This window comes from Uloborus diversus, chromosome 1 (genome assembly GCF_026930045.1).
Source record: "Uloborus diversus isolate 005 chromosome 1, Udiv.v.3.1, whole genome shotgun sequence".
In the NCBI taxonomy this organism is placed as follows: Eukaryota; Metazoa; Arthropoda; class Arachnida; order Araneae; family Uloboridae; genus Uloborus; species Uloborus diversus.
In genome coordinates this window covers 61,216,666-61,232,928 of record NC_072731.1, presented here as the reverse complement: position 1 = coordinate 61,232,928, position 16,263 = coordinate 61,216,666, and the positions used below count along the sequence as shown (strand labels likewise).

The 16,263-nt window shown below is 36.0% G+C and overlaps 1 protein-coding gene across 1 annotated transcript; it reads right to left on the bottom strand.

The window, feature by feature from the left end:
• Positions 1–13,997: 13,997 nt before the first annotated feature.
• On the bottom strand, positions 13,998–14,846 carry LOC129222438 (uncharacterized). The gene has a single exon (XM_054856985.1). It carries the CDS (start codon positions 14,844–14,846, stop codon positions 13,998–14,000), a length of 849 nt encoding a protein of 282 aa, XP_054712960.1.
• Positions 14,847–16,263: the final 1,417 nt, after the last annotated feature.

The window sequence follows — 16,263 nt, the reverse complement described above, 5'->3', positions numbered from 1 at the left end:
CGTTGGAAAGGGTAGAAATTTTCCGCGTCCTACGCAATTTCAATATTCTAACTTAAATACGGCGGGAGTTATTTGCGTTTTAGCTCGAACTCTTTTAGGCTTAGCTAAAATTTAGACACTACTTTCTTCATTAAATCTATCAGTAGAAAGCAAAGAAATTGTCCCAGAGTTTTCTTTTTGACGCCACTGTAAAGAGCGGCTTTTTTTACTCCAGATCTAACTCGACCAATAGCATTACCTCCTACATAGAAGGCCCTATCACTGGTTTTGTCACGTGACCGAAAAGACTGACTCAGAGGAAATTCCCCGATAAAAATCGCTTTAATTTATTTCTCTTAACATGCTGAAGCTATTATTTTGAGAACAGTTGTTCTCCAAAAATATTAACATTGTCAAAGGAGAAACCAAAAGTTTATTTTCCAAGTTAACGCTCTTTTTTTCTCTTTAAATTGAGCAAATATATAAGAAAGAACGTAAGGAATAACAAGATTACAGTAAACAAAATTTTCAATATTTTGTATCATATCTGCATGAATTTTAAAGACTGTTATTAGGTTCGTAAAATAATGTCTTAATTATCAATATCTTAACGAAGTAAACATAAATAAAAAATTTAAATTTTAACATTATCATGGACTCAAATTTTGACAAGAACAATATACTTTAAGTTTTCCCATCCACTACCTTAGAAACATTCACGTACTTAGTAACGCAATTCGCAATTCCAGAGCTTGAATACGCTACCTTGCGGTGATTAATAAAATTGCCGAAAAAGGTAAAACATTGCGTTCCACGTGTACCATTTTGGGCAAAACAAGCAGTTTGTTATCTGTATTTTTTTATTTGCATGATTCATCCTTTGGAATCGTCATCCGCAACAGCGTAACGTCAAAAAATCTGCTAAAAAACTGAGTACACATTTTATTTATCTTGTTCTGAGTGAATTTGAATAAATATTAGTTTTTCATTTCGATGAAAAAAAGCGAACTTGAGAACATTTGCTGAACACTAGGACCGTACTGAAAAATTACTGCTTTTTCCTTAACCTAATTCCAAAAAATTAATTTAAATATCCTGTTCCTTCAGCACCTAACTGAAATGGACAGTATGCAAATAAATATTCTTGAAAATATTCATCACAGAACGGATTGAAAAATTCAGAAAGAATGTTAAGAATTTGAACAATAAAAATAAAAGCTTAGGATTTTTATCGCTAAAATAGTGCACCAACTTTACTTTATTGTTCTGCAAAAGTTGCCGTTCGCAACTCCAGAGCTCGAATACGCAACCTTTCGGTGACTGGCAATACTACCGAAAAAGGTAAAACATTCCATTCCACGTGTTTTCTTTGGGGTAAATTACTTTACGGAACGGCGTACTGTACCGAAAATGGCGATTCTTATCTTTCACCATTAAATAACCACGCGCATTAATTTTATTACTTCCTTTTTGAGACGGAACAATTTCACAAATTTCGTCCATTTTTGGAATACTTTAATGAGCAAAAATATGACGGCAGGTGAGCGCTGTCTATCTCGATGCGAACATAACCCTATAACATGTAGAAAGCCTACAGCCATATCATTCCGTCATAGTAAAATAGTTCCCCTTTTCTTCTATTCACAGAGCTTATAAAAGATACATTTCAAACAAAAAACGTTAACATATTATACGAACCAATAAAATTAAGCATATTTATGAAATTTACGTGTAATGGTTAATATAGTTAGGAGAAAATATTCATTAACGTGAAGGAGAGTCTCACGTCATACTGATATGACCATTCACATGTCTTCATTAGTTTGGCGGGAATGCATTTGACGTAGTAATCAAGTCGATACTTTTCTCAGCGAGATAGTATCAGAAATTGGAAGTAACAGAATTTGTTTCAATTAAAGGCACATGTAAAGTTCTCGGACAGCCAGGTGAAATGAAAAACTGTCCGTTATTGAGATATGTCCGTTATTCCGATAAGAAACCGTTATTTTTACTTTCTTCTATATCTAATATATAGAAGAAAGTATTGGATTCGTGCAAATTTTCGAATTTCGAATTTTGACGGATTCGAACGTTTTGAGGTGTGCTGAGTCCATTTCGACTATTTTTTGAAAATTTGTTAGATGTATCTGTGAACCGCACGCAATAGTGATGCACTTCCGGTCGTTTTCCAAATGTTTAAAAATTATTAGTTGGTTTTAAATAAATGTATTGTGTTGTTTTGTACATGTTTGGCTCCTACTTTTAATATCGCTCTCTAAATAAATAAACCAACTGACATGGTGTCAGGAGTTAAAACCAATATAGTAAGTGGATTGCAAAACCATTTTAGACGTTTTGGTTTTCTTTAAATGAGTGTTTAATTTTCAAGAAGGAGATTATTCAACGTTGAAGATCCTACAGTGGATAAATTTTGTTGAAGAAGTAAGCAACCACGATTAAAAATGGATTCGTTCCGTGCTCCTGGAGAACTTAATTTCTCATCAGGAAATTTAAAAGAATCATGGAAAAATTGGAAACAACAGTTAGAAAATTATTTGGTAGCGACAGAAAAAGACGCCAAATCCGACAAAACGAAAATCGCCATTTTGTTGAATTTATTGAGAAATCAAGGCTTAGAAGTATTTAACACGTTCAATTTTGACGGCGATTCTTCCAAAAGTGATAATTTCGAAGATGTTATTGCAAAATTTGAGGACTATTGCTCGCCAAAGCAGAACGTAGTTTTTGAACGCTACAAATTTTTTTCATGCAGCCAAAAAGAGGGACAGTTATTCGATGACTATTTAATTCAGTTGAAAACCTTAGCGTAGACTTGTGAATTTGAAGAACAAACAGATGGACTAATCCGTGACAGAATTGTACTTGGGATACGTGACCAAGGACTCAAAGAAAGATTGTTAAGGGAGCCAAGCCTAACTCTAAACAAAGCAGCTAAATTTGTACGCACAGCAGAAACGAGCCAAGAGCATTTAAGGTTGATGAAAGGCGCTGAAGAACCGACATTTGATGAAACTAGCGTGGATGTTGTCCAGCGGAAGAAGATTACTAAGAAAAATGTGCCTGTTAAATCGTCACAAAATGCTGAGTTTGACTGCAAGAAATGTGGAAGACGTCATAAAGCTAGACAGTGTCCGGCATATGGAAAGAAATGCGCCAAATATAAAAGGAAAATCATTTTGCTATTGGTTGCCAATCACATGGAAGAAAAGTTCACGAAGTTAAAGAACAAAGCGAACTTTGTGTTTTTATTGATTCAGTACACTCCGCAAAGGTAAAAGAGACAAATTCATGGAATAAGAATGTAATTTTGTCAAATGATAAGCGAAGTTTAAGTATGAATTTTAAGCTTGATACTGGATCTGAAGTCAATATAATTTCTTATAGGGAAATTAGAAGCCTAGTAAGGAAACAAGATCTTAAGCCAACGAGCGTTACTCTAGTGTCATATGGGAATCATAAAATTATTCCGGAAGGAATTGCTTTATTTAAATGCTCTACAGATAAGTTTAGAGACATTAAACTAGAATTTTACATTGTGAATTTTGAGTCAAAACCTATTTTAGGATTCGAGGCGTGTAGTAAGTTAATGTTAATTGAAAGAGTTGACATACTGAAAATTGAAAGTAAACAACAGATTATTGACCAATTTAAGAGTGTATTCAGTGGAACTGGTAAATTCCCTGATGAACCACACAAGATTGTTTTAAAAGATGATGCTGTTCCAGTTGTAAATCCTCCTAGACGGGTACCACAAGCGCTACAAGGTAGACTAAAAGAGCCACTTCATCCTCACGATATTCCTTACAGACCATTTGAAAAAGTTGGTGCTGATTTGATGAGTTTCGGAAACAAGTCTTTCTTAGTTTTGATTGATTATTATTCAAAGTGGTTGGAAGTTTGTGAACTTAATGATAAGTCTGCAAATGAAGTTATTGACAAGCTGAAGTCTATTTTTGCAAAATTCGGTGTTCCAGATAAAGTAGTCTCAGATAACATTCCATTTAATAGCTACTTATACAAGCAATTTGCCAAAGAATGGGATTTAGATACATCTTCATAAGTCCACAATATTCACCTAGTAATGGTATGGTGGAAAGAGGAGTAGGAATAGTCAAATCTTTATTCAGAAAAGCAAAGGAGGATAACCAAGATTATCATGTAGGTTTAATGGAGTACCGAAATACCCCCATTGCAGGTACAGATCTCTCTCCTGCTCAAATGATGTTTAACTGAAGGCTCAAACTAAGTTACCCATAACCAGTAAATTATTAAACGCAAAGCTTTTCAGTAATATAAGAGAAAAATTAGTTCACAGACAGAATAAGCAGAAGTTTTATTACGACAAAAATGCTCATTCGTTACAAGATCTCAAAGCAGGAGATAATGTGACAATAAGAAATTACGCAAATAAGACTTGAGAACCAGCTCAAATAGTACAGAAGTTAAAATCTGTTCCAAGATCCTATATAGTTAAAAATAATTATGGTAAAACGTTAAGAAGAAACCGTAGATACATCAGGAAAGTAAATTTGCAGTTTAAAGAACAAACATATCAAAATATTTCCGCATCAAATGATAATATCAATGAAATTCCTGATAATAACAGCAGCCTTAATGATGATGGAGGTACTCACACTGATGTCAGCAATAGAACAACTGTGAACAATGATAACTGTATTCGAACCAGAAGTGGACGAATATCAAGGCGTCCTGCTTATTTAAAAGATTATGTATCTTAATCTTATTTTGCTTTTTAACCGACTTCAAAAAGGAGGCGGTTATCAGTTCATACCGTATGTATGTTTTTTTTTTTTGTTTGTCCACTCACAGCGTCTCACCTAGTGAACCGATTTTGATGATTCTTTTTTTAATGGATAGGGGATGGCTCAACTTAGGTCCCATTACTTTGCTTGACCATATTTGTTCTTTAGAAAAACAGTTATGGGCAAAAAACAACAAATTTCATGCAATTTCCTTATTAAATGATTAAATATAAAACCCATTGTTATGAAAGTTTGGTGCCATACGACAGTAACATTAATAGTAATTGTAGTGATAATTTTGAATGAAGGCTTCTCTGAAGCAAGCATCAAATTTCTTCAGGGGGATATTTCGATAATCGGGAATCTGGCGCTGTCGTCTCATTTTTGGCATAAATAATTAGATTTTGGTAATCCTGCTGATTTATAGGAAACCTATGTGAATTATCGAAATCTTCCCTTCTTCAGTGCTATTGCGCCATAGTGGGGGTAAACCTAACCTGGAAGCGAGGTGATGCAGTGATTAGGATCTGCTTAGCTTTCACAATGCTACCATTTGGTTTGCCTCAACTACACACAGTAGTATTTTTATCGTTATCATCTACGCTAATAACAGATGATCAGGGATAAGTAAGAAAATACAGGATTGCATAACAAGCAACTTGTATGCTGTGAAATGGAAACTAGTTAGGGAAAACGTAATACTTAAATGGTTATAATTAAATTAACTACACATGAATTCCAGAGAGGAACAAAGATAAGTTTTTAGTGCCAATCGCCTAAAGTTTAATGCGTGTTTATAGTTTTTTTTTTTTTTTAGTATGGAGCATTTTTATGAAAAAAATAAGGCGAAGTTTCGGGATGGTATCTTCTTACTATTTCTGAAATACCTACATTTACACTAAAAAGAATAAAATAAAAAAATTTTGAAAAAAAAAATAGAACCGACTTCAAAATTGCTCTAAAAAGTGAAAAATAATTTTATTCTTTAAACACCATCGATAATGCTTTTAAACATAATTTTTGAAGTTGACGCAAAAACGATAGATAAAATCATTCACAGTCATAACTCAACTATAATTATAACTTTAACCTCGCTCAGTTTCTTCACTATCACATACATTATGCATTGATGACAGCATATTTGAATATCGATATAAATCTTTCATTCGTAACTTTGGATGCTTTTCTGAAAAAAATATGAACGAAGCATGGTTACACTGGATTTTACGTTTTGTTTTTGCGCCAACTTCAAAAATTATGTTTGAAAGCATTATCGATGGTGTTTAAAGACTAAAATTATTTTTCACTTTTTAGAGCAATTTTGAAGTCGGTTCTATTTTTTTTTCAAAATTTTTTTATGTACTTAAAATTTCAAATAACTTATTATCTTAAAAGGGGAGATGTTAGATGTATCTGTGAACCGCACGCAATAGTAATGCACGTACGGTCGTTTTCCAAATGTTTAAAAATTATTAGTTGGTTTTAAATAAATGCATTGTGTTGTTTTGTACATGTTTGGCTCCTACTTTTAATATCGCTCTCTAAATAAATAAACCAACTGACAGTCTGTCTGTCTGTGTGTATGTGTGTGTATGTGTGTGTGTATGTGTGTCACGTCTGTGTGTGACCAGTTTTTTGTGGCCGCTCTACAGCAAAAACTACTGCATGAAATCGAACGAAATTTGGTACACATATGTGCCCCTATGTGAACTTGTGCCCATTGGTTTTTGGCGCGAATTCCTCCAAGGGGGGTGGAGCAATGGGACGTTTTTTGAGTTACGCGTGATTGCTATTTCTCAGGAAGTAACTGGCGGAATCAAACAAAATTTGGTCTATATGTTGTCATTAACAGGAACAGGTGCTGATTCAATTTTGGTGTCAATAACTCAAACGGGGGTTGAGCTATAGAACGTTTTTTGTCGTCAATTGTGACTGCTGTATCTCAAGAAATAATGAACGGAATGAAAGAAAAATTTATCGGCAAGTAGCCCTTAGTGGGTATAAAAGCTGATTTTATTTTGGTGTCAACAGCTAAAAAGGAGGTAGCGAATCGCCCGTTCTTTTTTTCCATTGTGAGTGCCCTATCTCAAGAAGTAATGCTACGTTCTGGTTGAAATTTGGAAAATATGTGAATCCATATGTAAACAGGCTTTGGTTCAATTTTGGCGCCAATCGCGCCAAGAGGTGCTGATTTATTTTTATTATCATTATTTTTTAGCGAATAAAAATAGCTTTATTAATGCAACAATAAGAAAGATAAATCGTAATAGATTATCGTCTGCTTATTTCTCGTGATTTTAATTGTATGGGAATGATCGGAAATATTATCTCAATGATTTAAAATTTTTAACTGTTGCCATCTTATGTTTGTTAACAAATAAAATATTTGTAATTGATTCAAGCAAGGCTTTTAAAATAACTTTCAATTTTCGCTCTTTGCTTTGCTTTTGCAATAATTCATACATTGGGATGGTCGTCAAGTTTTTGCATGTGCAATTTTGTTTGCCATTTTTCTGTCCTAAAATTAAAATTCGAACGGTTTGTTTCTTTTTTGGCTTTCGAAAACCCCTCCAGCCTCCACTTTCCTTCTCAAGTGTCCAAGTACCTTTCAGACAAATTTGGTCCAGATCCAACAAAAACTGGATTTGTACACGGAACATACATAAATATGTATTCTTTGTTTTACTAATTTAGATTGTTTAAACAGATGATTTTATTCATTGAAAGAAATTGAATTTTAAATCTTTAAGAGTTAAAAAGAAGTTTTTTTAAAAATTATTAAATATTTTCTTCTAAATTTTTTTAAAATAATTAACTACTTTTTTGTAAACTTATACGTCATTTTATAAAACCTATTTTAATGATTACCAGAGAAAAGTAAAATATGAGAGAAAGGAGCAGGGGCGGACTGGGTTCTCTATTAAAGTGTCAACCTTTACTTTCTGTATGTGCACAGACGGGAGTACGCACCGGCCCGCGGGCCAGTCGGCCCTTAGCGTTCCGTAAGCAGCTCTCAGGAAGTATGTTGAGGGGTCGCTAGGCCTTACTGGGATTTCGACCCTGTTGGGACATTTGCAGAGCTGCGGGGTCGGAGGAAAAATGACCGACAACGAATCCGACTCCCGGAATTTTAGAGCCATCGACTCCGACTTTTGTGCCCCAAAACTAGTTTGACTCCTTCCAGCACTGGCAGAGTTGTGAACTCTGAGGGAAAATGACCGACTCTGACTCTTGAAATGTCCAACCTTTGACTCCCGACTCCGACTCCTCAATCCCAAAAACAGCCCGACTCCGACTCCTCAATCCCAAAAACAGCCCGACTCCGATTCCGACTTCTGCAGCCCTAGATATTGGATAGCAGCGATTTTGGTTTGTCGCGATTTCGACCTTGTCGGGATTATGGCTTGTCGGGATTTTGACCCAGTCGGGATTTCGACCCTGTCGGGATTCTGGCTTGTCGGTATTTCGGCTGTCGGGATTACGTCCGGATACCAAGTTTGGCATCCTTTCTGAGGATTATACTACCCGGGACGTGCAGTCCTTAGGAAGGGAGTAATGCTACAAATTCTGTGAATAGCAATTATTTTTACGATTCATTTGTTGTAATCTGGCTAAATTAGGCGTTTGTTCCATTATTTTGCAAATAAATTATCTTAGTAACGTAACTTGCAAATAGCTTCTTGTAATGTACATACAACCCCCTAACATTCGACTGAAGTATGCGGTTCCCCTATTTTTCATTGTTAAGATTCGTGAATGAATAAAAAGAAAATACGAGAATCATTTCGAATTTTGTGGAAACTTCTCTAGGATTTATAAATAACCACAGCCGACGGCGGGATGAGAGTCTCGAGTTAGTTTTTTGCCTATAGTTTCCCAGTAAAAGTCAGAAAAAGAAGAAAAAAGCATGAAAAAAGGCTTAATGCATCTTAAAAATATTGCGAACAACAAAAAAAAGTCAAAAATAAATAAAATAATTAAATAAATATCGAAAAATTAAAAATTGGAAAGTAGGGTATTGAGATGGGGGAAAATGTCTGTCGGTCTGTCTGTCTGTCCCCCCCTAATAACTTTTGAATGAATAGTCCGATTCGAACAAACTTTTTTTTTTGTTCGAAAGATCTCGGCGAGGACACCTCATTCCCATATCTCACTTTTTGATTTGAACTATTTTTGTTCAATTTTGAACAGTGCAAAAAAACTTAACATTAGTGCCTACGGGGAAATTCCAGGCAATTCCGAACTGTGAGGCGAATTTGCTTCAAACAAACTTTGTAGGAAAAAGCTTTTGATGAAAAACTTGTACATAAAATATCTTTTTTGATTTGAACAATTTTCCGTTCAATTTTGAACAGTTCAAATCCCTTAACATTAGCGCCTACGGGGAAACAGAAACACAATGTAGATTCCGTACTTGAAGGCGGATTTTTTTCAAACAAATTTTGTTGGAAATAGCTCTTGACGTATCTTATGTTTCTACATAAAGATATGCGCAGCATTTTTTTTTTTTTGACAATGAAAAGTATTTCTTTAAGTTGACATATTATTGTTTTTATTTATTTTGGTAAGTGCATTAATTCATTTAAAAAATTATTTTTGGCAACAGGGGAAAAAGAAACGATTTTTTTTTGATACGATGTATTTATTTTAATGAGCTTATTAATTTTAATTATTATTTTTACTTTCTTCTATATCTAATAAATAGAAAAAAGTATTGGATTCGTGCAAATTTTCGAATTTCGAATTTTGACGGATTCGAGAGTGTTGAGGTGTGCTGAATCCATTTCGACTACTTTTGGAAAATGTCTGTGTGTGTCCCCGTGTGTCACGTCTGTGTGTGATCAGTTTTTTGTTGCCGCTCTACAGCAAAAACTACCGCATGAAATCGAACGAAATTTGGTACACATATGTGCCCCTATGTGAACTTGTACCCATTGGTTTTTGGCGCGAATTCCTCCAAGGGGGGTGGAGCAATAGGACGTTTTTTGAGTTACGCGTGCTTGCTATTCCTCAGGAAGTAACTGGCGGAACCAAATAAAATTTGGTCTATATGTTGTCATTAACAGGAACAGGTGCTGATTCAATTTTGGTGTCAATAACTCAAACGGGGGTTGAGCTATAGAACGTTTTTTTGTCGTCAATTGTGACTGCAGTATCTTAAGAAATAATAAACGGAATGAAAGAAAAATTTATCGGCAAGTAGCCCTTAGTGGGTTTAAGAGCTGATTTTATTTTGGTGTCAACAGCTAAAAAGGGGGTAGCGCAATCGCCCGTTCTTTTTTTCCATTGTGAGTGCCCTATCTCAAGAAGTAATGCTACGTTCTGGTTAAAATTTGGAATATATGTGAATCCATATGTAAACAGGCTTTGGTTCAATTTTGCCGCCAATCGCTCCAAGAGGTGTTTTTTTTTTTTGAGTAATCACGATTGCTTATTGTTCTCATTTGACAGTCGACGTTGTGGTTCCTTTTTCAGCTTGGATGAGCAGCACCACCCTCCACTGGCGGCGGCACGACTGCTCTGGTCCTGAGCACTGTCCCCCGGAATCCACTTCTGCTGGGTGGTGGCGTCCATATCCTACACACGCATGCTCATACACCCTCGCCTACACGCATGCGCCTTTACACACATACACAGGCCTACGTGCACACTCTTAAGCCTGCACACACACAACTATACGCACATAACCACCCAGGAGGAGGGACATGCTTAGGGGGGGAGCCATTTCTAGAAACAATAACTCTAATGAGTAGGGTCTTGTCGCAACTCGTGATTGCGAAAAACATAATTTGAATTCAAAGTTTCAGAATTCTAATTAGAGTTGATTGGAGGAAGAGGGTCACAGTTTTTTTTTTTTTTTTGCGAATAAAAATAGCTTTATTAATGCAACAATAAGAAAGATAAATCGTAATAGATTGTCGTCTGCGTATTTCTCGTGATTTTAATTGCATGGAAATGATCGGAAATATTATCTCAACTAGCTTTTACCCGCGGCTTCACTCACGTTGATGTAGTTTTTTTTTCAATCGATTCAAGTTAAGGGTCAACACAGGGAGAGGAAAAATAGTTACCAAAAAAGTGGTTTCTCCCCAGTTTCGCCGACATTTAAAATGGCCTCCCCCCCCTTTTAATATATCAAAAGATATGATGAAAACTGAAAATCAAAGGGGGGGGGGGAATGTCGGCGAAACTGAGAAGACACCCAAATAATCACACACCATATATCAGGAAAACGTTCAGGATTTGTAAAGAAGTTAGTTTGGGTAATTCTCAAAAATTCCAATTCGAGTGAGGTCAACAATTCTTAAATAAAGTCAACCATTTCCCTTATAATTTCCATCCCCGTCAATAGTGTCCAGCGCTACACCTGCTATCTACATTATTGTATAGCTTCTTACCGGTGAAATCGTCTCAATAAAGGGTCAACAGTCACTACAAATCCAGATTCTAATAATGTCCCTTTAGAGTGAGAAAATCAAACCTTTAAATTCTCCCACGTGAAGGAAATCAACTGTTTCATAACAACGTAAACAGTCCTGATTAAAATACCAAAAAAGTTCAGAGTAAAAAAACTATTACAATCAGAGTAAGCACAACAGTTTTTTTTTTTTAAGTTCCCATTTAAATGAGGACAATAGTACAAAAAACTTCTTGTTACGTTCTGGTTCGAAATGAACATACTTACAAAACACAATGTGGACTGTATAAAGTTAAATCAACACACTTTATTAGTCGGAGCCACTACTCCTAATTAACTTCTAATAATACATATGAAGCCACTACTTCAAAATAAACAACGCATGAAGCCACTACTTCATTAGATGCAACAACACTTTTGCTAGAAGAAAGAAGAAAAAACACAACAATTATCAAAACTGTTGCCATAGAAAACAATTAAAAAATTCAACTTTTTACGAGGTAACATTTTTTGGAGGAAGAACCAAACATACCGCTCCCCTTGAAATCTCATTAGGTTTCAACATATTTTTTTTTATGCAATAATTTTTTTTTAGAAATAATAAATGGCAACAACTAAATTACAAACTACAACAAGAAAATTTAAATAAATAAATAGTTAAGTTGAAATTGTAAGTAAATAAACCTTATTTATGTCTCTTTTAAAATGTCCGTATTTAGTATACACAGTCACTACTCGAACGCTTCCATCAGTTCCGGGAAAAAGTTCAACAATCCGACCAAGAGTCCACTCTAGTGGCGCGGCATTTTCTCTGTGAACTAGAACAATGTCCCCAACCTTCAAATTTGGCTGCACTTTCCACCACTTGGAGCGAGGTTGAAGAGTATGAAGATAATCTCTTGACCAGCGGTTCCAGAAATCCAGGCGAAGTCTCTGAAAGAGCTTCCATCTCTCAGAGAGAGAAGAAGCTCTAGATGAAGTACATGGCTCAGGAAATTGGTGAATGGGACCCCCAACGAGAAAATGAGCTGGAGTCAAGGCACTGAGGTCAGATGGGTCGGATGATAATGCGGTAAGAGGTCTGGTGTTGAGACAGGCCTCTATTTGAAGAAGGAGCGTGTAAAACTCCTCAAAGTTGAGAAGCGCAGAACCGGACACTTTCACTAGCAATTGTTTAGTACTTTTAATAGCAGCTTCCCACAGTCCTCCGAAATGAGGTGTATATGGAGGAATGAAGGACCATTCTATTCCTTTCATTGAACTGAAATCTTGCACTTCTGCTTCACGGCACAATTGGTATAACCTTTTAAGAACTCTTGAAGTTCCCTTGAAATTTGATCCATTATTTGATAGTATTTTACTTGGACATCCTCTTCTGGATATAAATCTGCGCAACGTTGCTAGAAATGCAGCAGTCGATAATTCTGAGACAAGTTCTAGGTGTACTGCCTTGATTGCTGAACAAATGAAAAGACAAATGTAAGACTTAAACTTGGTAACTGATCTTTTATGAGCACATTTTGTGTAAAAGGGTCCAGCAAAGTCAATTCCAACAATTTCAAAAGGACGTGTTTGCTCAATCCTTGACGCCGGAAGATCTCCCATCACTTGAGGAGTCGATATCAAACTCAACTTGAAGCACTTCAAGCATTTCTTAAGTTGTTTTCTAACAACTGATCTACCATCAACAAACCAGAATTTTTGTCTTATTAAAGACAACATTTGCTGAGGTCCAGCATGGATATAAGTTGTGTGATAGTAATCTATGACCTTCTCTGTAAAGCTGTGATTTTTCGGTAACAGCATGAGATGCTTTTGATCGAACGATAAGGATTGATGTTTGGAAAGTCTGCCTCCTACACGAAGAATGCCGTCAGAGTCAAGAAACACATTTAGAGGAAGCAATTTACTATTACGCGGTAATGGCATTCCTTTAGTTAGCAATTTTCTCTCGGACGTGAACTCATTTTCTTGAATTGTTCGCACCACACAAAGCACTGAGTTATGAAGTTCTTTGGATGTCAAACAACCAGAGATTTTGGTACGACTGGAACAGCTATTGTTCAAATATCTCAAAACCCATGCACAACCACGTATCAATTTTGTAAACGAAGATATTTTTGCCACGAATTCAGGAACAGATTTTAATTTAGATGCGCACGTAATGATTTTTTGCTTCTCTTCTACAGCACATTCAGGAAGAGAATATGTCTCTGTAACGTCTAATGGTATGAAACTACTCATAGGTTGACTTAACCAGTTTAGACCTCGTAACCACATGTCATTGCTGATTAATTGAGATGAAGTAAACCTCTGGTTCCTAGATCCGATGGATTTTCAGTTCCAGGGACGTGAAACCACTTGACTGATGGGATGGTTGTCTGAATTTTAGACACTCTGTTTGCAACAAATGCTTGCCATTTATATGGTTCAGTTGCAAGCCATGCGAGAATTATTTTGGAATCAGTCCATGCTACAGTATTTTGAACTGGAACTTGAATATTTTTCAAAACAGCAGCTAACAAATCAGCTAGCAACAATGCTGAGCACAGTTCCAAACGAGGCAGAGACTGAGTTTTCAACGGTGCTACCCTTGTTTTGGCAGTAAGCAAAGACACACGAAAATCCGAATTCGGTAATAAACATCTCACATAAATTGCTGCACAGTACGCTTTTTCTGAAACATCACAAAATGCGTGCAACTCTATATCTGCATGCGAAGAAGTTAGAACTAATCTTGGAATTTTCATTTGTTCAAGGAGATGCAGTTCTTCACAAAATGATATCCAATTCCTATTTAATTCTTCGAGAATGATTTAATCCCAAGAAAGCTTATACTTCCACAATTCTTGAAGAAACACTTTCATACACACTACACAAGGAGAAAGCAATCCCAAAGGATCAAATACACGGGAAATCTCAGACAATATTTCCCTCTTGGAGTATTCTAGCTTTTGTTTCACAGACTCAATGCTAAAACTAAAATAATCAGCTTTTGGACACCACTGGATACCAAGAACCTTAACTTCAGTTTCTAAGTTTGCAGTCTCTTCTTCATCTAGGAATTCTTTAATCAAGTTGGTATTATTAGATTTCCACTTACGATGATTAAATCCTCCCTTTGCCATCATAGTCTTTAACTGCTTCACAAGCTCAGATGCTTCTTCTTCCGATGACGCATCACTTAAAAGGTCATCAACGTAAAAATGATTCAATGTAGCGTTTGAAGCAAGGGGATAGCTATCCTTCTCGTCTAAGGCAAGCTGATGTATTGTTCTCGTGGAGAGAAATGGCGCACTTGCAGTTCCATACGTTACCGTGAGCAATCTGTATTCTTTTACCGGTTCTTCTAAATTACTTCTCCACAAAATTCTCTGCCAATCTACGTCTTCAGGATGTACCCTTATTTGTCGAAACATTTTCTCCACATCGGCACAGACTGCAACTGGAAATGTTCTGAATCGAAGTAGAATGGGATACAATTCCAACTGCACGCGTGGGCCCACCATCAATAGATTATTTAGGGAGTATCCTGATGATGATTTGGACGATGCATCAAACACCACCCTCAATTTCGTTGTTGTACTAGACTCTCTCAAAACTGGAAAATGAGGAATGTAATATGCTTCACTCTTTGCATAATCAGTTTCGGGAACAGGTTCCATGTGTTTCAGTTCAAGATATTCCTTCATAAAATCCTGGTACTGTTTATATTTTGCCGGGTTTAAGCTTAAGGAACGTTCAACTGCATTCAACCTGCGTAAAGCATGCTCTCTAGATTCACCTAATTCTGTTGGAGAGGTGTGGAAAGGCAATTTTACTATGTATTTTCCATCTTCAGCCCTAGAATGAGTATTTTTGAAATGTTCCTCACAAGCCTTCTCAGCACTTGATAGAAAACTAACAGATGGCACCGAGTCCAACTTCCAAAACTTAGAAATAAGTTCATTAGTGTCAATATCTATATTATTTAACACAAGTGGAACATTATCCCTAAATAAATTGACAGAGCCTGAAATGATCCAGCCAAAAGAAGAACGAACTGCTGAGGGATAACCATCACCTCTGTTGCTAATTTCACCTTTTAACAATTGAAGGAAAGTATCTATACCAAGCAAAATGTCAATTCGAGCTGACTTATGAAAAGAGGGGTCATCGAGTACTAGATCCTTGAAGGCTTCTTGAATTCTAACATCAATTGATGTGTGCGGTAGATTTCCCACAATTTTATTCATTACAAATGCTGAACTTTTAAGCTTTGGCTTAGAATCGAAATACGGAGCAAACTCCAAGTCTACAAGACCATTAGTACGAGCGGCAGTAGAGCCAAGACATGACACCGCTATGTTTGCCTTTTTTCTACCTAATCCAAGTCGATTAACACAATCTTCAGTAATAAAATTAGCTTGACTACCAGGATCTAATAAGGCACGACATAACTGAAACCTCTCAGAAGAATCCAAGGCCTTGATAAGAACTGTACATAGCAATACTTCTTTATTTTCACCTCTAGATATAATACTCTTTCTTCCACTTGAAGAGAAGTAGTACCTGTGTAGATGCTAGGAAGTTCACCGGAAAGTCTAGTGTTATTTTTACTTTCATCAGAGATGCACATTTCTCCTGGAGTAAAAGATTCAGCTTCAATAGAGAGGGTACTAGAGATTTGTTTATTGTCCGAATTCACTGCACTCATACCTTTATCACCCCTATCAATATGCAGTATAGAATTATGCGGTTTTCCGCACTCTTTGCATTTTTGAGGACATTTATAGAATTGTAACAGGTGAGAGGAAGAAAGACAACAAAAACACAGATTGTTAAACTTGACAAAATTAATTCTTTTCTGAACAGGCACATTTTTAAATTTAAAACATTTCACCAATGCATGATTACCTTTACAAAATGTACAATCTACTTTTGCTTCAGTCAATAAAGATGTGACTTTGCAATTAGAATTTTTCTTTTCGTTAAAATAATTTTTACTGTTCTGTAAAGTACGAGCTTGTACACGAAGAAATGAGAATAATTGCTCCAAGGTACCTAATTCATCTTTTTTTAATTCCCGTTTCCACCAACTCC

Bases quoted from the DNA above. Each gene is read 5' to 3' on its own strand.
- LOC129222438 (XM_054856985.1), bottom strand. From the start codon at position 14,846: ATGGAACCTGTTCCCGAAACTGATTATGCAAAGAGTGAAGCATATTAC.